The following is a 22,354-nucleotide window of genomic DNA, read 5'->3' on the forward strand; positions in this document are numbered from 1 at the left end:
TTAACAATATAAAACAATATAATTTTTAAAATTTCTCAATAACGAAATATACGTAACAGCGATTTGTTTATTTGATATTATTTGGAAAATGAAAAATTTCAAATACTTGTATACCAAATAAGCTTTTGTACTTCTGTTAATATAGCTATTGTCCTATTATTATCACAAAGTTAACTTACAGCCATATTTTAACATCTATGTTTATTTATATTTGTGTGTATACCAGCTGCGTAAAGTAAAGTGAAAGTGATGTATATCAAAACAACAATAACATAGTGGACGAAGAAGCAAATTTGCAAATACGCAATCACATCAGTCAATGCACTACCTCGCTGTTGCAAACAACGCTGAATTTCAACTCATACGCAACGCAAACGATAGCAAACCAAATAAAATACAATTCAGTACATTAAGACAATTTGCTGAATAAATGTTAGGCAAAGTAATCGTAAACTATTTTGTTATTCATAACTAAATTTTCACTCCGTGTTAGCCGCGTAGTGCGTGTGTATATTTGCTACAATAGAGGTAATAAAGGGAAAGAAAAGGCGAGAAAAAAAATTTCAAGCAGCGCTAACATATTGTAATACAAATTTTCCGGAAGCAAATTCCTCTGGCATACAAAAGTGGTGTTGATTTACGGTGAGTGGAAAATAATATGTTAGCTTTTAAGCTTTATATATTTTAGCTTACGATAAAAGTCAGATTTTTTACTAGCAGTTTTATAGAGTTTCACAAAGTACTCCGTTATCTGTTTGCTGCCATGTATAAGCAGTTAATACTTTAGCATTAACGCCAGCTCTTATCTGAAAATACACGCATACATACATATGTGTATGTATTTGTATTTGTATGTGTATTTGTAGTTATCTATTAGTAATCTCAAATCCTAAATCAATTATGATTAGCACTGGGGAACACCACTCAGCGCCCATATTGTGGCAAGTAATCTCCCCACTGTCAGTTGCAGCCCGTTGAAGATCATGAAAATCGCTGACACCTTTGACAGCTTTCGTTTTCAAGTAAACAATGCAGCATTTCGCACATATTATTGCCACTGCTGCTTAGTCACTCACGTAAAAAATGTTAAAAGCAATTTTCTTAAAGTCGCATATTAACCAGCTAGCGGTGCCAATAAACAGCTGTTGCGCGTTTAGACTCTTGCTGCTTGCACGCCTTGCATATTTCGCTTGCGCTTGTGATTTTTCTGCTGCATATGCATAAATTTAAACGCAACTCATACAGGCACCATTAAACATGCAAAGAACGGTGCACCTTTTGAATATTTAACACGCATATGATTAATGCCATACATTCTCGACAGCTTTCGACACGCACCCGAACAACGCCTGCACCATATTTGCGCTAAGCATTCACCATATTTTTCATCAATATCTGCTAGTGGGCTTGTTTGAGTGCTTGCCGCATTATTTGCTTTACTCTTGTTTAAGTATTTGTTCGCTGCGTGTTTACTTGGCAATATTGCAATGCAGAAATGGTTGGCTTAAGCGAATGGCGCCACACCTCCTGAGGCTAGTTCAACAGGAAGTCGTCTACCAACACCTGTTTGTGCGCCAAGACGCCATTATTATGTTTTTCTGCGCCGTTACTTTTATTATTTATGTGGCAAACTGCTTGAGTGGCTATGTATTTTCTGTCTGTTTGCTATCTTGCCGCAGGACTTTTCACTTTGCTCGCATTATTGTGCAAATAATGAGCGTGCAACGACAATGTTTACACTTGCCTCTGCTTTCTGTGCGTGTGTGTGTCTGGGTGCGCGTGTGTTTGCATAAATTTCCACTGTATTGTGTGCATTCTGTTTATTGTTCGCTCCTAAAGACATATCCAATTGCAGAGGCGTGTGGGATTGCTCACAATTAAATGCCACTTCGCGCCGCTGCCCAGTGTAGGTGCTTTGATTGTTGCATCTAAAATTATTTTTGTTACAACAAAAGCTTTGCGCAAGGCGTGTGGGGGCCTAACATCTGCGTCTTATCAATTCTGGTGAAAACAGCAAAGTTTTGCACATAATGTTGCTCATTTATTTTTATGCGTCGTAATTGGCAGAAGTTCGTCTTGTCGTTGGTTTTGTCTACATGTTTTTCTAGACATATTGCTGACATTTCTAAATTAGCAGGCATTTGCGGATGCGCACGAAAAACGTTGTTTGAGAATTTCTTGTTTACAAATTTACCTGTGGAATACGAATCTAGCGATTGCGTGTCGAATTTGCGAGTTTGTGCTGTTGCTGGTAATTAACAGTTAGTTAGAGTGTTTTTGACATTATTTAGCTTTCCCATCGCGATTTCGCCAGCATAATTGCGCATTTATATTGAGCCTAGTTTCAAAGTCATTACTGAAACTTCTTGCTTTATAAATAAAGAGTGGTTCTTTGGACATGTGGAGAAGAAATAAATGTCATATAATGTAAGGTTATAGTCAAGGATTTAGCTTTATTATTAAAATGAGCGTTTGCCATTATGTTTTAAAAATGACGTCGGGCAAGTGACCGCCGCGGCTGGCTCGAATAAATTCCCGCCGAGAGACCCAGCAGCAACACGCCAAATATTCTCTTAAAAGCACGATTTGCAAACGTTGTTCCGAAGTACGTCTGTTCACTATGAAATTGCAAATCAAACGTAGTATATATCACATTACAGCTGTCAAAAAGACTAACTATATTTCACAATTTCATCGATATTTTCGGTAAAAAATCAACTATGAGCATTGAGGTCCACATATTCGGTATCTTGCCATATCTTAGAAACACTATTTGTGCAAAACTTTATTCTGATAACATTATTGGCTCCCGCTTTATTTACTGGAAAGTGAAAAAATCAGAAGGAATTTAATATATTATATATATAATAATATATAAAAAGTAGACGTCGTTATTTTCCGATTTCCCATTTTCACTTTGAAAAAATGTTATGTAGCAAACAGGAAATTGAAAATTGTTTCAGTAGTTTCTGAGATATGGGATTTCACCTTAAGGTGGGCAGGGCCTATTTTAACTACAATTCTAATACCAGCTCCTATAAAGCCGTTCGGATGTTAAATTTAATGCTTCTGAAGTATTTATTTAATGAGTTATCGTCCTTCAAATGCCGTTATAATATGACATTTTACATTTTTTCTATTTATGGCATTTGCGGGGGTGACAGTGTCCGATTCCGCTCATCTGCACTACCGAACTACTTTTGGTACCAAGTCACCACTATATTTAAAGTTTTACCTGCTTGGCCGGATGGTAAAAGAGTCTCCCGAATTTCAACTCGACTCGTCATCCCGATTATTTTATATGGTATATAAAACTCTACGTATACCTCGATTAGTTGTATGGATTACATAGAACCGTTGGGTGAACTCCTCCTGTTGAGGAAGTAAAAAATCTTCAAAATGTAGTAATAACCACTCTCACCCATTTATGTATGTGTTACGGCCATGCTCTAAACTATTAAAATTGCGATAAAATTCTTATTAAAAAAAGCAAACACCTTTAATTTAACAGCATGTATATAAGTCTAAAAAATAGGTAAGAGGCTTGGGACAGATCTCAGATATTTCTTCAAATACAATTTACTTCCAGACAATTTCATTGTCTTTCTTTCATTCTTATTTTCTACAGAGGTAATTCCATTTGGTATGACAACATCAATAGATAATTCAAGCAACAAAATTTTACATACGGCAACTCTTATCTAAAATATATCAAATCAAGTTCATACCATTTTCAGAATCCATTTACGAATACACCTTACACCTTATATAATAATTTCGACCTTACGGTAGCTTTTATAGAGTATGCACGACAAATATGTGAGGTATCTCATTGGAATGAAGTAAACATGTGTCCTTCAGCTAGACATTTCCCTATAACCCATATTCGAACCTCTGGTTGGCTTGATGCTGTATATATCACTTATAACAATATATCAATAACATTAAATATGAAAATCTTATATAGTATAACGAGATTCGGTATCAAAGATCAAGAAGTAAGCATGGCACAAAGGGAGCTCAGGCTCAACATGATTTCGCTGAAAACAAATAAAGCAATTTTAATATCCATCATTATAATAAAAGAAACTAACAAATTTTTTGTTCAAATAGTTCGTTTATCGGTAAACTGGATATGTTAAATATTCGTTCTTGGAGAGTGGAGTAGAAATGTTTAAATGGTTGATCAATGCTTTATTTTTTGGTAAATATCGATTTTATAAAGTCACGATTGTGATTAGTTATAATTGTATGTGTTTTTCGTACTATGTTGAAAGAGGATACGGCTTTATAAAGGATTTAGATTTTTCTGTCTGGTTATAGTTTATGTTTATGATTTCCATATCTAAATAGATATTCATGTAATATATGTATTTAATTTTCAATGGTTAAAATGTTTTAAATTTTTTGCTTACCACTCTGTAAACACGAAAGCCTTTGCCAGCCAATGCACTGATGTTACATTTGTTAAATTACAGTCTATGTTTAATGCGTCAATCTAATGGGACGATAAATTTTAATTACAAATGTGACAGTAGTGGTATTGTCGTACTTTTAACCAGTGTAGAAGATTATCCTTAGGTTAAAGCTACGAAAACTGAAAACCGCATTATGTAAAAAGCTTTTCATTACCCATATTTAATGTGTTAAAAAAGTTTTTATCTGAAATTGGATGAAATTTTGAGAAGGAAGAACATTTTGGAATGAAAATCTATAACGAACGACATACTTATGTATGATCGGTAGCGGAAACATTCGTCCTTTATAATGTAACCGCAATTTTCGACTGGTTTGGACATCGCTTAGTTCTAAGGCAACTTCAATAATTAATTATCGATATTTTTATTGTTTTTTGAAGTTTTTACTTTCAAGAAATGCATATGAACTTTATTCAAAAATGGTGAAACAATTACATTAAAATAAGCCTGCAGCTGACACAAGAAATTATATCATCTCTTTGAGGAGTTTCTAAAGTAACTCTAACTTAATGCGGCATTTCTTGATTCATTAAAACATGGTTTTTTACTCTGTGCTGTGATACAAGTTCTTATCAGCGTCGCAAACTGCTGTTCAAGACTTCAAGCAGTGAGTAAACTGAAAATCCTTATCTTGTTATCTGACTTTGTTTCAATGCAAGAATTCGTTTTGCAGTCGCCAATGCAATCATGAATTTGAAATTTTTGCATGAAGGGGAATTTTGAACACCCAAAACCGCCCTCTGTATTCATCACTGCCTTGTAGAATCTAAGATGAAATTAAATTGTTAGACTAAATTCCAGTAAAACAAACTTTGCAATAAAAAAACGATATCCTTAACACTGATAATTAAAATGGGGATAGTACATATCCTCAGAGCAAATATTGTATTAGCAAGCAATAAATTCTTACATAGCGGGTATAGCGAATAATAATATGAAATGGCAAGAATATAAAAAGAATTCAAGATAAAGACAATGTACAGTAACCGCACATAAATCCGAGACTATGGCAAAAAGTCAAATTCATACTCCTTCGCATGGATAAATATACTTGTGGTTAAGAAGATATGTGTGTTTATGTAGACGGGTCCAGCTGTGTAAGTAACGGCCGAATGAGTAGTAAATTAAGTAAATAAACGCTGCAGCTTCCTCGGTGAATATGAAAACAAGGGTTGCCATGTGGTTTTTGAATAATGATTTTATAAGTAAAGCTAAAATAAATTTTTTTAGTTGTATATATTTATTTTTTTATTTATTTTTTTATTTATTTTCATGTACTATTTAATGAAATTAAGATATCCCACTTAGTGACTGATATCTGCCGGAGGCAGAGTAAATTATAAGGGAAGAGTAAATTACATGGGTAAGCAGATTACTACACAAATAAACATACACTTAATATAAAATTTGACCCAAACTGGTCCATTTAAATTACGCGCAAACTAATTCAATTAATATATTTTCCTATTTATAAATTGTTACAATCTTTCTTATGTTTCGGTGATGTTTTATATATTGGGTCAATGGACCCATGACGAGTTCCCCAAAGCGGATTTTTCAGTTTCAAAAACAGAGAGCCTGGAATGCGAATGCTTTTTTCCATATCTACCACTGATGCCATAGTCGTATTTCATTGCGAATAAAATAATTCAGTATCTGAGACAATAATTACCTATACGGCTGATGTCAAGATTTCAGTCCAGACTTCAAAGCAGACAGAGACTTTAAAGAGCAAATTGTGTGTTACCTTAATCGAGCTCAAGGAGCAAAGAAAAAACAAAAAGAGTTCATAACTTTAAAGACTAGATTAAAAAAACAGTATGTTAAATGTATAAATCCAATATTTACTTATCGCCATAAAAGATAACGCATCCTGTATCTAAACCCTGTTTGCAACGACTGTCCTTCATAGCTTGTGCCATGGTTTTCACCAACACCAGTTGGTTATAAAACTGAAATTGGCCAAGTTTCCTTCGCAATCAACAAGCATGCGAAACTTTCCATTAAAACGCAGAGGGCATACAATGTCCCTTGGGAAAACGAGTAAATTGGTCGTGAAACTCAACAAAATGCCTCAGGTAAAAGCAATGCAATGCAATCAAAGGGGCAATGGTGTGAATACAAAAAGTGCCGAGCCACTAATATTTGTTAGCAAGACACAAGGTCGTGCAATCTGTGACTTCCACTCACACGCTATTAAAGTGACTTGGTATTCTGTTAACAGCTCGTTGGTGTTGTCGCATGATAGTGGGGCGGTGAGCTGTTAGACAAAAGGCAACTATTCCTCGTTAAAGGTACAACGAAATTAATTTCATTTGGACTTTATGAAATGTGCACTTGTACCTTTTTGATTGCTGAATGCTCCACACCTTTAACGGTATGGAACAAATTGTGATGTACCGTAATTTATGCCTACGCTGTCAGAAACTAATACAATTGAGTCGTGAGCGAAATTAATACAAATATATTATATAGGCCACACTTTGTGTTACTACAAAAATCGGCATACCTGGTTACACTTGTTGCATAACATTGCCTTTGTATGCATGTCCTATGGTTTTAAATGCCAAATGCGTTGTGATTTAAAGCACAAGTTACTTCGGTAGATAGTTTTTTCCCTCACGCACTATTTCATAAGAGCTTTTAAATATCGATTTGAGAATTGAGCGCTGTTGCTTTTAGATAGACGCACCAGACATATAGTGAGTAGTGAGCTTGTAATTAATGTATTTACTGTCAGTTTTCCGGAGCTAACCAAACTGCAGCCAAGTCCTTTTCTGAGTTTGAATACCTGACTATTGTTCTAAACATAATGAAAGATTGCCTTCCTTGAAGTCTAAGTCAACATGGCATTTTGATATAGTAGACGCAGTAGCGTTATTGAAAATTGGGCCACACATGTTATCCGTACTCATATGAGAAACAGCATTGGGTCATTAAATGTCAAATGAAAATGAATCCCTTTTATTGTAACATTAGAGTAAAGTACGAGGATGATCCGATAAGTACTTATCTCAGAAAAGGAATGCGGAAGTTTTAGAAAAATTGTAATTTATTTTGAATATAAGTTTTCTGGAAGTTTGTGCAGACTACATTGGTCTTCGTGGCGGTGCTAAACTCAACCAAATTTCTGATTTGGCAGTGATTCATTCAAGGTTGAAAACAAAAAAGAACCAAATGTGGAGAGTACGGTTGATGGAGCAGCATTTGCCTAATTTGTCTACTGTTTCAACTTCTGCTTGGTTTCTAGTTTGAAGCAGTGGGCCCGTCTTTTGTCGACGAACACATTGAAATGCAGAAACTCCTTCGGTATTCGCTTAAATAGCATGAAACACTGTTCTGAAGTGGTCTCACGTTTGTGCTTGCTATCCGGAATGAATAGCTGCGTAACACAGCTTTCACATGCCCAATAAATCACAACTCCCTCCCAAAATAATAATAGAATCTCCAATATTGCTCTTTTTCCCTTTTTCTAAAATCCATGAACAGACCTTTTCCTTAAGCCGTCGAAACCAAATTATGATTTCTATACAGCTGAAATTTCGACAGTAACTACACAATAGTAAATTTCTCTCGCGATAGTAGCTAGTTATTCAGCCAGAGGATAGTGTCAAATTTTTGTCAATGTTCCAAGTCCCACTAGCATTATAGGTTGCTCTATCACCTACAAGTATAACCGCGAAACTAAGTTATTGCTCCCCGTAGAAAAATCGTTTTTGTTGCATGGGGTGAGCAAATGAAAAAGTAACATCAGGCTTCAGTACAGATTTGCCGTTATAACTGTATCCTAAGAACAAAAATTTATGTTATATATCTGCTGTTGATACGTAAAAGGGATAAGCTGCAACTGACGTTCCATCGTTTTCTAATATTTTTGGGTTTCAAAGAGGTTTAAATTAAATTAAATTGAGTGGCTTGCATTTTATCCATATTATCTTTTTAGATTTATTCCTATTATATGATTTTCCCCATTGTGAACAAATCCAAACATTTTGAATGCATGTATATATGTATTTCACATGATTGTGGTTCTATTTTCCTTGCCAGGTACAAAGCGTGGCGCAAATCTACTGACAACAGCCATATGTTATAATTATAGAGTGGCGTAATGCGGGAGCTTTGCAACAGGATTGCCAGTATTCCTTCCTTCAGGCATTCGCAATTCAGCATTAGACCACACATCCATACATGCATCATTATGTCGGTGTACGCCCATAAACTTGTTTATATACGCTTGCGTAAAATAAATGTCTGTGAAGGGCTTAACAAATTGTCGTGGCGTATAATAAATTCCAATTAGAGGCTTGACTACAAGTGAATGCGTGTATAATTGGTCTGATATGGTGACCATTCACTGCTGATACTAATGCTGGAGATTTTTCCTCTCTAGTGATTTAGAATGGAATTTGGTGGAATTTGTTTTCAAGTCACTGGAGAAGATGTGTTTGCTAAAATCAATTGACGAACCAATAAATTTTGTACTCTCACAACTTGTTGCTACTGAGTATAATAGTTTTGTTCACCGAACGGGGGTTTGTATCCCCTAAAATTAATCAAGATAGATAAAAAGTTATGTACAATAGATAAAAAGTTACAGACAATAATTTTTTGAGTTCCAAGATACTAAATAAATGGACCTCAGTGTCTATCTGTGAGGTAAGTCAGAGTAAACTGATTTTCGATCCTCTGATTGATGATTTTCTCATGAACCCAATATATTAAATTTAGCCTCTTTGGTTAAATTTATGTGACATACATATCTACATATCATTTGAGTTAATTAAGTTGATTTTAATATAAAAATCTGGGACACGAAGCTATATGTAGTAATGAAACTATGTGAGTATATCTTCTCTGGTATAAATTAATAATACGCCAATGTAATCCTTCCACGCTTCAATTGAATAATGAATGTTTAATTTTTTTATAAGATCTTTTATAATTTTGTAACGTGTTGCTACAGAGTATATCAATTTTGTAAACGGTTGTTTGTGTTACCTAAACTTAATCGAGAGTAAAAACTGAGATATCGTAATGAAACTTGGTGCACGGGTTCGTTGGCAAAAAAGAGAGAACGAGTTCGTAGATTGACGTAATTGCATCACTGCCACCCTCACAAAATGGCTTAAACGAAAACTTATAAAGTGCCATAACTAAGCACTAAATTAAGGCACAAAACTGTTACTTGACACAGGAGATCGCAATAGCAAGGCGCACCTGTGGGCCGCTTATGATACAATAACCAAATTCACTCGGAATAAGTCCCTCAAGCACCCCTACCGACACCGGGGTCAAAATAGAACTACGGGCGTGGCACTGCCCACATTTAGGTGAAAATTCAGATGTCAGGATCTGATCGACCGATTTGAACCTACTTATATATAAATTCAATCTCATTCTTTCATTTTCCAATATGCAAATCAAGCAAGGATGAATGTATGGGGATAAACCTTTGTCCCAATAGTGCGCTTAAAGTAGGCCATCTTATGACCAATAATTGTGTAAATTGGAGCACATATACTCAAGCTCGCAGATACCGAATTAGTGGACCCCAATTTTTACAGCAAATCGAAAATATTGGCCAATCTGTGAGATATGTTATTTAAATTCGGAGCAAATCCTTTTCTGATATTTCATACATCCGATTCAACGGAATGAAGACTACATATCTAATACAAAGATTTGCGAACTTTCGGTAATAATATAGCATATACTAGTATAATGATTTCCGTTTTTCCACTTGTGGAATTATTTCGCAATATTTTTTAATATAAAGTTTTGCCAACACCGCTGAGTATTTTGCCGGCTATAATCCTTGCAAAAGTATAAAATGTTCGGTTCCTTACTTGTTTTTAGTACAAAGTTTTGTCAACATCTGACATTACATTCATATTTCCCCGCCTTTGAGCTACATAAATTGCGAGAATACTTCCATACTTGTTTAAGCTCTTTTCCTCCAACTTATCGTTACATTTTAATGAATTTCATGATTTTGGTTTGGGTCAAGTAATTTTGAAAATTTTGGAGGCCGGTTACATAGTAGTAGTCTTAAACTTTAAAATATATAAATAATGCATCAAAGAGGTATCGACATAGAAGTAGTGCCTCTAGGATGTGACATCTATGTGAAAGTTATTTTATTTAATAAGTAAGGAAGTAAGTGTTGGTACAGCCGAACAATTTTGGGTATATAAAGGAAAAGCCAACCAAAAGGGTATGGAGACCACTCCAAGAGTCTACAAGTATATCAGGCCTAGGTCAAGGTCTGGTCTGATTGCATTTACCTCTAATGTGAATATAAAGATAGCTTGATATGTTTTCAATTCCATGCAATTTTATTAAAATAACTCACATATAGACCGATGTATACGGATTCAAGTCAACAGGAAGTTCGGTAATATTTATATTCAGTATATGGCGCTAGGGGAAATAAACCCGATCTGTGAATATGTTATTACCCGATTTTATTCAGTTTGACACAAGGGTATTTTATTATCAGGAAAATAATATCTCTAAATTTCAGTAATATATCGCACAGATTGATTCATACTTTCGGTAAAGATCATCCATAGGGATTGGATATTCTATATTTGATGGCTTAAAAAGTTATGGTTGGATTTCGACCATATTTTTATCTTTATTAGTAAATGCTATATGTGCTAATAATAAAATACATTTGTACATAAAACGTAATAGGAGGTAGACAAATGTCCACTTTTTAATAGAATATACATTTTACAGATTAATTTGTAGCGTTATTATTTATCGCTTAACGCTATTTTGTGGGCAGGGCGATGATTCGATTTTTCATATTTGCATCCTCCTTAGGGTGCCAAAGAGCACGTGCAATAAATTCCATCAAGTTATTGTAATATTCACACACTACCTTTTGCCTCGACCGATTGACATTGATATCCTGATGATAATTTGCCTCGTAATCGTGATAAAACCCTATATATATGTTGATTAGTTTATGCAAACAACACCATTACACTCTTTGGAATATATTACGAGGAATAATATATGTACCCAGTATAGTGACTTTGAAGCTTTCGATTGACGTTATCCCGCATTTATTAGTTAATTAGTGAGATATCTTAATGAGATTAAGTGCAAATATTTTTGACCACTATGTTATTAGCATCAAAGAATGGATGAAATCGGTCTAGTTTTTGTTTTATGATTTCCAATCCACTAGTTGACGTAGCTACGGGTTAACGGGTCAGATATGTAATTAAATCTAGATAAGAATGTTACAATTTGCAGAATGTCCTTTAATGTTAAACTTATATCAAATCTGTTTAATTTTTTAGTATATGCCGCTCGTACCTAAAAAATTGCTTACTACATTTTTGAATATATAATCTAGTATGTTAATATATTGTAATACTCGTATGGTTCTCACTGCAGCTACAGCACCCTACTCTAATAAGTAAACTTTTATGCTAAATACTTTCCTTCAAACTCCCTATTGATTTTCGTGTTGTCATCGTTGTTTCTTTAGTTATATTTAGATAACAGTAAATAAAAGCGACGCAATAAAATGCCTTTCTATAGTTATGTCTAAAACCACAAATTAATCGAAAGCAACCACAAACACATATTGTGTATTAGCTTTTGCCTCAAATTTTCCGATTGTCTCATATACGTATATCGATATTAGAGGTAACATGCCCCTTAATACCTATATATAATAAACATATATTATGTATACATATTCAATATATACAAGTATTCTATTCACATCCGCATTACTTAGGTCTGCCGCTACCTCAACCGCAAAACAATTTCCAATAAATTGACGATTGACATAAACAAACGTTCACGCATATATTGTAGTATATAATATAACAATATAAGTATTGGGGCAGTTCATATTAGGAGACATTACCAATCATATAATACATCAAATACCATTACTATAAATTTATAATCTGCTACGCGAATGGTTATCTGATCTCATAAAAGTATCTAAAGGTAATACTGACTGACGGCATTAATTAAATTTAATCAATGTATCGGGTATATGGGTCACGAGTAAGTTATAACCTAATTTAATTTATTGATTTCGCTTTTACACAAGTATATTATTGATATGACTGATTTATATTCAGAATTGAAACCGATAAAAAAATGCAGTAGTTGTTATGAATTCAGAGACTATTGGTTTGACGTTCGAAACAGAAGTTGTATCGGTTTTGGGTGTCACGGAAACCAATTTTATCGGTTTTGTTATCAGAAACAAACCGTTATCAGAAACAAAACAAAAAGATATTCGCTGACAGATTTGAAATGAATGTTAAGAAAATTATATTATTGTTACGATTTAATTTGTTGTTATTTCTATAGGGGAAACATTAGAATAAAACCCAAATTCCATAATTATTGAGTTTATGGAAAAAAAAACAGATATTTTAAGAGAATTTACAAAACGTTATAAACGTAATACTTGTATAACACCAAAATGCGTCTTTATTCAGTCGATAATGTGATATACTTAAATCTGTAAAGTAGTAAAGTACGTACAAGCATACAAGTAAGTACCAAATATCACATGCGACTCCCCTGGTACATCAAGTAATGGCTTTTAATTCTTTAAAAATTTCATTGCTTTTTTCTTCCAATAAAATAAAAGATAAAATAGCGGAAGAATTAAGAGGATTTTTTGGGATCTTGTAGATTGCGTTAATCAACATTTGGGAACAAATTTCTAAATTTATTAATACTCTCCAGACAGAAGTAGATTAATATATAGGGGTTACAATTAACGACCTACTGCATAATACAAGAGCTCAAGGGAAATGGTTAAATTTTGTAAATTTTTGACATAAAATATGTCTACCCAAGACTTCCAAGGTATAATAAACCACAGACTTTATTACGTTATCGTAATTTTAGTGGGAGTCTTCACGGCCAGAGTGACGGACGGACGAACGAACAGCCCGACATCCGGCATTTTTGTAAACATAACTGTTTATTATGAGTAGGAGGTACCAACAACAGTTTCTGTGCAACAGGTTGCATGTAACTGTTTAACACTTCTGCATTTGCATTCGCGGAATTCTATCATTTTGTAAACAACTCCTCAGACAGATTTTATCATTTCATGTGCCAATAAGATAACATTATTATTTCATCACGTTTATAAGGTATAAGGTATTTGCTCCGTTACCTGACTACCCTTATCATATGTACAGTTAATGCAGTTGCGGAAGTACGTGTTTTTGAGAGAGTGTTATTTTATTATATAAGAGATGCCTCTCTTTAAACTCAGCTAGTTTTATAGTTTACGCTTATGTTTGCTATCACTTTAATATGAATGGAAACTAGAATGTGAGACAAAAGCTCTAAAGGTCATAAAAACCCACATTATTGTGTAAAGAATATGGAACGTGTTACTCATACCTGTATACGTGTATTATCTATAGCTAATAATGAGTTATAAAATATTTTTCATAAATTTATGGGAAATCACGTGTTGCCATCGACAGAATGTTCGACTTTTTTGGGAATTCGTTTTTTTTCGATTAGGTGGAATTTCCTAACATAGTTCAAGTATGTTATGAGAAATAATCAAATTGAAATGACATTGGATTTGTTTTTAACTTCATCGGTTAAATAATTAATATACACAATAGGTTAGAAAGGGCTAAGTTACGGTGTAACCGATCATTTACGAAGCTCAAAGCCAGGAAAGTACGTTCCGCACCACATTATGGTTAACAAATCCACTTCAATTCATTAAAATATCACCCAATTCGACCAACATAAACAGTTAAAGATCAGATGGATGGAAATCATTACATTCCGTATATTGCATTGCATTAACTTTTGTCGTTGCTCATGTATACTCGAGAGCATGTTTCCAAGGAATTGTATGAAGATAACTCATACAGTGATCGACAAATTCGGTATAAAGTCTGCTACAAAACGAAAATCACGAGAAACGTAGTATACCGGAGTTGGTGTAATTCGCTGACTTTTACACATTGTCGACATTAAACTGCAATGTATCTAGTATTCGGAGAATATGAAAAAAATAACGAATTTGGTTTACATCCCTCTAGTGGCTTGTGAGACATGTACATTAAACCGATTAGAGGGCGGAACCACACCTACTTTAAAAAAATTTGAATCAACATTTGCCTCTCCCTATAATAACACCTATTTGAACTGATTTCCATGTATTTTTGTTCATGTTTCATCTCGTTTTGATCTTTTCCGTCTCTAAAAATTTCTTTAACCCAAATTAATTTATTTTAGTCATAATAGTTTTTATACTAAAGTATTTTAGATCCAACTTCACATGTTTACGTATCTTTGGTCGGTCAAAACTTATTGGTGTCTTAAATGATAAAATTTATATTGCATTCCTTATGATCTATGCTTCAATGCTAATCGAAGCGTCGAAGAGCACCGTTACTTGTATTTGACATTGAAATCCGATTTCACCATTCTCTTCAATTATTAATAGAATTGGAAAATACGCTGAAACCTTTTTTTGTTTTATGAAGTTTCTAAACTGTTTCTTACTTATTTGACGACGCTGATTTTTTTCTCGCCGCTCTAGTTTTAGTGATACTGGTACTTCTTCAAATATCATTACTTGGTTTATTTGAATTAATTTTTAAGGCAAAAAATTACTAAATTTCATAAACCAACCGCTATGTCTACATTAAGAACAACTTGTTTAAATGATCCGAATATTTTTGTGCTGTTTGTGGTGACTATATGTTTAGAGAATGCCGTATATATGTGTCTGATTCTATGAAAAAGGCCTATTTGGTATTGATTAATTGGATTAACAAGGAGGATATACCAAACACCAAAGCAGAACTAAAAGTTTTTGGCCTTTGCGAATGTATTCAGTAACGAGTAGTATGAATGTGATGAATGTCCCTCTAGTAGCCACAGACCGTATTATATTACTCCCACTTCATATAAAGGTAGGTCTGATAAAACAGCTTGTAAAAGCTCTAAGCAAGAATGGGTAATGTTTTTCACTATGTAAGAACTATATCAAGGTCGTTGGAATACAAATATGATGGTTGATTACTGCTGGAGCATTCAAAACAAGACTGATGTTTTTACTCGTGCAAGAAAAGAAATTTTTTTCATGTTATGTAAGAACAATATATTTTTTAATTCTAAAATTGTAGTCTGTTTAACTAAAAATGTGATATGTGCATATTTCGACAACTAGAGGAGCTATTGAAAAACTGACTACAGATTGGGAATCAGCGTATCAAAATCATACAACATCGGGTAAGAAACTTCATAAAACAAAACTGCTGTTTCACAGTGTAATTTGGTTTAATTAATCGTCAAGATATATATTAGATCTTCCTCTATGACTCTAGCAGCTGAATGAGACTGTACAAAAATTGAAGCATTTTGAATATAGTATGTATGTAGGTATGTACGAATTTTATATACATGAATAGGGTTTGCGTTATCATTTATAATTTTTACGAACGCGTAATGTAATATTTAGATCAGTCAGGCGAGTAAACATGAACTTCTATTGTAAGCTATTTATGGGCTGTGAGTCCATTTGCTCCGACCAAATCATGTAGTCTGCATTTAGGCACCGACACTGATATTCAAGATAATTGTGGGTATGTGTACAAAATTTTGATTAATACTTATCGAACGTTTACACGTGATTCGATAGCTAATATATATATATATATACATATACTTCCGTATATGTCATTTTATGTAATAGGTGAGTATATAGCTCGTCAGCCTTTAATTTATTAATCGACTCAACTTGTGTGCTTGTACTGAAAAGCTGCAGTGACTTTATATTCTTTTGAAATCGGAGTTCGTTGCTGGTTGGAAGTAGTGCTTTGTTCATCGTGACAGTAATTTATTTAAGCAATAAATACATATTGGGGACATAAAATGTGGAGGAAGCGCAAACAAAATCAAACTTTTGAAAGCGCTGATAACATAAAAAGTCTTTGATTTGGCAAAAGCTTCCACTCAGCCGTATTTTTATGATATTCTTTTCTATTCGTTTACAGAAGCTTTCAAGCAAAACTTGCTGTCTCAACAACAGTTGATAGAGAAACGTCCAGATGCCTGCACTGAGTAACGGCAAAAACATGGACATTTTTATCCGCGAGGAGGATGTGTCGGTGGCACAGGTGGGCATTTATGCATCCATATCCTTTCTGGTGGTGACTGTTGTCGGTGCATTGTTCTATGTTTCGTGTTCGAAAAAATATCGACTTAATTGGTTTGAGAAAAATCTACTGGAATCGGCTGCGGAGACACAGGATACCGAACAGTGGTGAGTTTGCTTACACTGAAAAACTTTAACGACACTGCTGAAATATAATTTACTCCTTCATTCAACAGCACCGATCCGCTCGTTGCTGGCGCTGCAGCTTTTAATGCGGACAACATCAGCGAATGTTCGCGTTCTCGTTCGATCTGCAAAGGTAATATAAGCCCCACATCAACTAACACTGATGATCCCACCTTTTGGGTGCCACCACCACGCAAGACTGTACAACAACAGGTTTCAACATCTGCTGAGGAGTCCCCACCACCAACACCCACCTCACCAACGGGTAGTCTGAAATCAAACACCCTCTCGATGTCTTCGACCAGTTCCGTGCCAATAACACGTTCGGATAAGCACGTCGTCTTGGGCATGAATCCCAGCAGGCCAAAGGTAGCGTCGATGAGCGCGAAATTGGACCATACAAAAATCGACATGTCTCTCTATAGAAATGTAAGGCAACTCTGTTGACTTACTGGTTATAAAGATATAGTTCTCAACATTCTGACTTCTTTTAGAACTCTCAACAGAAGGGCTCCCCGCAAGGCAGCGATGATATTCGTGGTAATATTCATTTAAGTGTGGTTTATGACACAATAGCCGGCATGCTCTCCGTACATCTAATAGAGGTAAGCAGTTTAATAATAATATTAATTCATGCATTTTTATATGAATGTGTATATACGTTTGTAAGTAAATAACTTTGACTACAACATTTTTTCCTTCCTAGGCACAAAATTTGCAACCGCGTGACTTTAGCCGCACAGCGGACCCATATGCCAAAGTACGTCTGCTTCCCGAAAAGAAGAATTTCTGGCAAACGCGTATACATAAGAAAACTCTCAACCCTAGTAAGTTACTTTGAGTTCAAGCTCATTGAAATTCATTCGGTGTCGCTTAAATGAAACTTTATTAATTTTTATAGTTTTCGATGAGGATTTCGTCTTTGAAGAGAATACAAGTGTAATCGATAAGCGTACAATTGAGATTTTGCTTTACGATTTCGACGCGTACTCACGTCACGTCTGTATAGGAGGCGCCCAAATACCGTTAAACAGTTTGGATCTGAACGAGAAAGTTGAGTTGTGGACACCGTTGGGCTCTTGTGCAGAGCAAGTAAGTAGGAAGGTGGTACTAGCTTCCTTATAGGTAGACAGTTTATAGCATAGATATGGCCGACTAATGGGCAGTTAAGTATTGGCGGTCTGTTGGAACCGTTCATTTAAATTATGATTTTTGTGTTTGTATATTTTGTTTTAGGACATGAAGGTCGACTTGGGCGATGTTATGGTTTCCCTTTCATTTTTGCCATCCGCTGAACGTCTGACAGTGGTATTGATCAAAGCCCGCAACCTACGTATAATAGATGATTCCCGAAACTCATCAGACCCATATATTAAAGTGTCGCTAATATTCGATGGTAAAAAAATTAAGAAGCGTAAAACTGGCGTCACACGTAATACCGTTAATCCAGTATATAATGAAGCACTAACATTTGATGTTAACAAGGAGACATTGAAGAATAGTCTTATTGAGTTTACGGTCGTTCACGATGGACTGTTGGGTAGGCTACTCGACTTTTGATATTTATTTAGTGTTCTTTTATCTCAACTTTTTTTTATATAGGTTCCAGCGAAATTCTGGGTCGTGCAGTCATTGGCAACTCTGCAGAAGTGCGCGCTGAAGAACGCATGTTTTTCGAACACATGTTTCGTTCCAAAAATTCACTCGCTCAATGGGTTCCACTGCAGGAGACTAGCAATCCACGCGCTAATTTAGCCAACCTACCAACCAATGTGAACTAAACATTAAATAAAAGCGAAATTTGCAGGTCGAACAGACAGTTAACATAGCGCTGTTATAGCAGAACAGAGAATGTTGATGTAAATATTCTCTACTATGGAAAGTTGGAAACTCCTTTTCTTTAGCGGATTCATAAAATTAATTACACTAATATTCTCAGCTGTTATTAGTCCGTAGATAATTAGTTTATTAATTCAACTATTCATGTGAGCCGCTTTGCACATTATTATGTTTTTGAAAATTACTAAAATTGCTGCGTTTGTGTTTAATTTTATAAATGCAAGTTTTGTATGCAGCTAAGGCAGCTTATATGTATTTATATGTGTACCTATAAAGTATATACAAGTATATAAGATATTTGTATATATAAATTCTTTTTTATAATATTTTGGTAGATGTTTTTATGTTTATTTTTTATCTAACTACTACATGAGCTGAAAGGTCTTTGACTTGATCGGGGGTTCGCTTTATCCTTGCCTTAGAGTACTTACTAACCTTAAATTGAGTAACGTTTCATTTAATCGCTCTCAAGTTATTGCTCCCAAAGTCTCTTCCTCCCTCTGCTGGCGAGTTTCGTGTTTAGATAAAACATCGTTTCCTAATGGTACAAATATCGATTTTTTACCGTATGCAAAGCAATGTCATGATAAGTGTTACGGTAAATGTGTCCTAGCCTATTCAAGCTGAATTTCGCTAAGAAATAATGCACCCTATTTAGGAAGTACAGAAGAGTCAAAAATAGCTGAAAACAATGCTAAAATTCGTGGATTTGACCACTATTTGCTCTTTCCGAGGCTCGCTAGAAAGAGATTTCATTCAACTGAGAAGGTCAAGATGGAAACAAACCCTTATGTTAAATCAAATGGAGATTATGTCGTAGAAAATAGGTATATTTTCATTCAAAGCCACGTTCTATCAATGTTAAGCCCAAGACATTTCAGCTGATGTATTATTTATCTGTTTTAGTAAGTCCTTATACACTTATATAGTTTACAAGATAGTTTAGTGGATTTTACGTATATTTTGAAATATTTTATTAAGATTTATATCGGTAAAATATTTTATACTAATAATGTCTAATTTTTTCTCGGTATTTAAAGGTTTTTTTTCAACAAATATTTGAGAAACTTTTTTCTTGTGTTAAGTAACAATATATACATTTTTTAGAGGTGGTAAAGCGAAAAATCCATTTGAACCATTATACTATATATGTGTGTATGTATGTATATACTTATATATCGTAATTGATGACACGGATCGCAGGGAAATGAAAAACTGAATTAGCTTAGTTTCGATAAGTATTAATGTTATACAATATTGTATAAGCTTAAGCAATTTGTTCAGCGTGCTACTACATGTGCTTTCAACACTTAATAGCGAAGGAGTAGTTATGTTATATAATGAGCATTCTGGTGAACTACCAAGCAGCAAGCTGTTAATTGTGTGCAAGATTCTATGTCAAAAAGTACCTAAAGTTGTATATTCTTAGATAAATACAAAAATTCAGACTTTATATATATTATATATGGTATGTATTTTTTTTGTCATTAAATGTTTAAATATCAACGGTTGAACTTATGTGTTTATGTAATTGAACAAAGCTTACTTATATAACCATTAATGAACGTATAACAAATTTGGATTAACTTTCGCACCAAATGTATTTTTTAAGGAAAAGAGTCATAGGTATATATGTATATTTACTGAAATATATTTAGCAGTTTATAAATCTATGTGGATTTGCTGGTAAGAATTGCAGGCAAATGTTTTGTAATAATAATAATTTTCTAATTAATTTGTGTTGCATATAGTTGTTATTAAAGTAATCGTATGTATACAAAATAAAAACCGAACAAAAAGTCTGGACTTTTAATTAATAATGACATCGTGGATTTGAAAGCAAAATGAGCTGCCCTATAAACAAAGCACAACCCACCGAGGTTTGAAGAGTACTAAACATAATAGTTTTCTTAAATGTCTCTCTGTAAGACGCTAAACTTCGGCGGTCAAGCCCACATTGTGGAGTTTGAACTATAGCTGAAAGTTGTTTGTAACACATGGTTCGCTTATGAAATTCAATTGCATTTAAGGTGAACTCTTCTTAGTTACTCGCGTTTTGTTTTCCTTCACTCTCGCTGTTCTACGCAGGTTTTAAAAAGTTAGGTTTTCAACTTTCACACCTATTTTGGGTGTTCTACGTGTCTCTCACTCTCTCGCTCACTCAATTATCAATTACCAAATACTTATAAATTGAATTTCAGCTATCTGTGGTCTCAAGAACGGGTTGGTGCAGATAAAAGTCATTTGTTATTGCTGGCTGCACGAGCGCCAGGTGACAATTGAAAAATACGCAAAGGACGACACATTTGCGGCACTTGCGCCCGTCATTCAATTTAAGCTTGGAGGATGCCTTGGCGTTAGAGACTTTGTTGGATAGCGATGATGCTCCATCAAAGAACACACATGCACCTCGCATGCGATAATGGGAGTGCACTCTCGTCATGCACGCAGCACACGTTCTATGGTTGCCGGAATGGATGCAATAACTTCAACAACAACATCGCTGACTTTGTAGCTATTTTTTAAGCTTCCTCTTGATGACGATTTGCTCCGTAAGTGCGTGCACTTTTCGTGATTCATTCGGCGTACGCGCGAACGGGAACGCGTGCGACAAAGTAAAAGTGCAATAACAAAAGTCAACTCTCGCCTGGATAGTTGACCGCAATGGCATTTGATGCGGCAGTTAGTGGTAGTAGATGGCAGTCAATTGATAGTTTTGGGAAATTGCAGTATACTACAGATAAATATACAAGTACATACATATGATAAGTGGTCTTAGGAAAAATGTTTGGCTAGTTTGAAAAGTTTTGCTATTGACGTTGGTGAAATAATACACAAAAGAAGTGGTAGTCAAAATTCTTATGTATTGTAGTATTAAAATTATTTGTAAGATATGTTCTTTCCACCTATTAAAAAGCGGTGCTAGGCACACATATCATATCATATTAAATATATATATTTATATATAGCATATATATTTGCTAAGCGTGAAATTTGTATGTATATCAAAAAAGAAAGGGCTAAGTTCGAATGGAACCCAACATTTTATACTCTTGCAACTTGCAAGAATCAAAGCCCGGACAATTTCTTCAAGTACTGCCAAACTTTATATAAAAAATTGTTGCGAAAGAATTAATCATCCATTAATCCATGAAATGGAGAATAAATTACAATCAAAATTGGTATAATCTTGACTTATACTGAAGGCCATATATTAGACTAAGTTTTATTGCAATGTTTTAGTTCGCGTCAGCTAAGATTGTATTAAAAACACCTTCAAATAAGATATACATATGTACGAAATATTAACTAGACCGAAAAGGCTAAAATTAGTATTTATTGAGTTGAGGTGGAAAAGTCAGTCAGGGGATCGGAATCCTTATATTAGGGATATTAGGCTTAGACCAAGGAATTTAGAAATTGAAGAAAACTTGTCCATTAAATTTAATTAAATTATCACATTTTGACCAACCTGAACGGTTTAAAGTCAGGTGGAAATTCGGAAGTCATTATATGAGGTATATTGGGGACATTGAACGACATACTTGGTATAAAACTTGTTAAAAGAAATAAAAATCATTCAATGCAGTGTATGCGAGTTGGGGGTAGTATTGACCCGATTTTTCCTATTTTTGCCAATACTTCACATAGCATTTTAGACACAAAGATACAAAGGCACAAGAAAAACACGCTCTCTCATTTATATTGGGAAGTATTTACC

At 34.4% G+C, this 22,354-nt stretch overlaps 1 protein-coding gene across 2 annotated transcripts; it reads left to right on the forward strand.

Annotated features, from left to right (window-relative positions):
• The first annotated feature begins 257 nt into the window (after positions 1-257).
• Sytalpha (Synaptotagmin alpha) lies at positions 258-20,432 on the forward strand. Of its 2 annotated transcripts, XM_070106302.1 has the most exons (9): positions 258-642; positions 5,774-5,841; positions 16,508-16,776; positions 16,845-17,223; positions 17,289-17,399; positions 17,501-17,621; positions 17,696-17,886; positions 18,031-18,334; positions 18,397-20,432. In XM_070106302.1, exons 3-9 carry the CDS (start codon positions 16,562-16,564, stop codon positions 18,573-18,575), a joined length of 1,500 nt encoding a protein of 499 aa, XP_069962403.1. In that variant the 5' UTR covers positions 258-642; positions 5,774-5,841; positions 16,508-16,561; the 3' UTR covers positions 18,576-20,432. The 2 variants fall into 2 exon arrangements, with proteins under 2 accessions (XP_069962403.1, XP_036230199.2); XM_036374306.2 differs by lacking the exon at positions 5,774-5,841.
• The last annotated feature ends 1,922 nt before the right edge of the window (positions 20,433-22,354 follow it).

This window comes from Bactrocera oleae, chromosome 3 (assembly GCF_042242935.1).
Source record: "Bactrocera oleae isolate idBacOlea1 chromosome 3, idBacOlea1, whole genome shotgun sequence".
Lineage (NCBI taxonomy): Eukaryota > Metazoa > Arthropoda > Insecta > Diptera > Tephritidae > Bactrocera > Bactrocera oleae.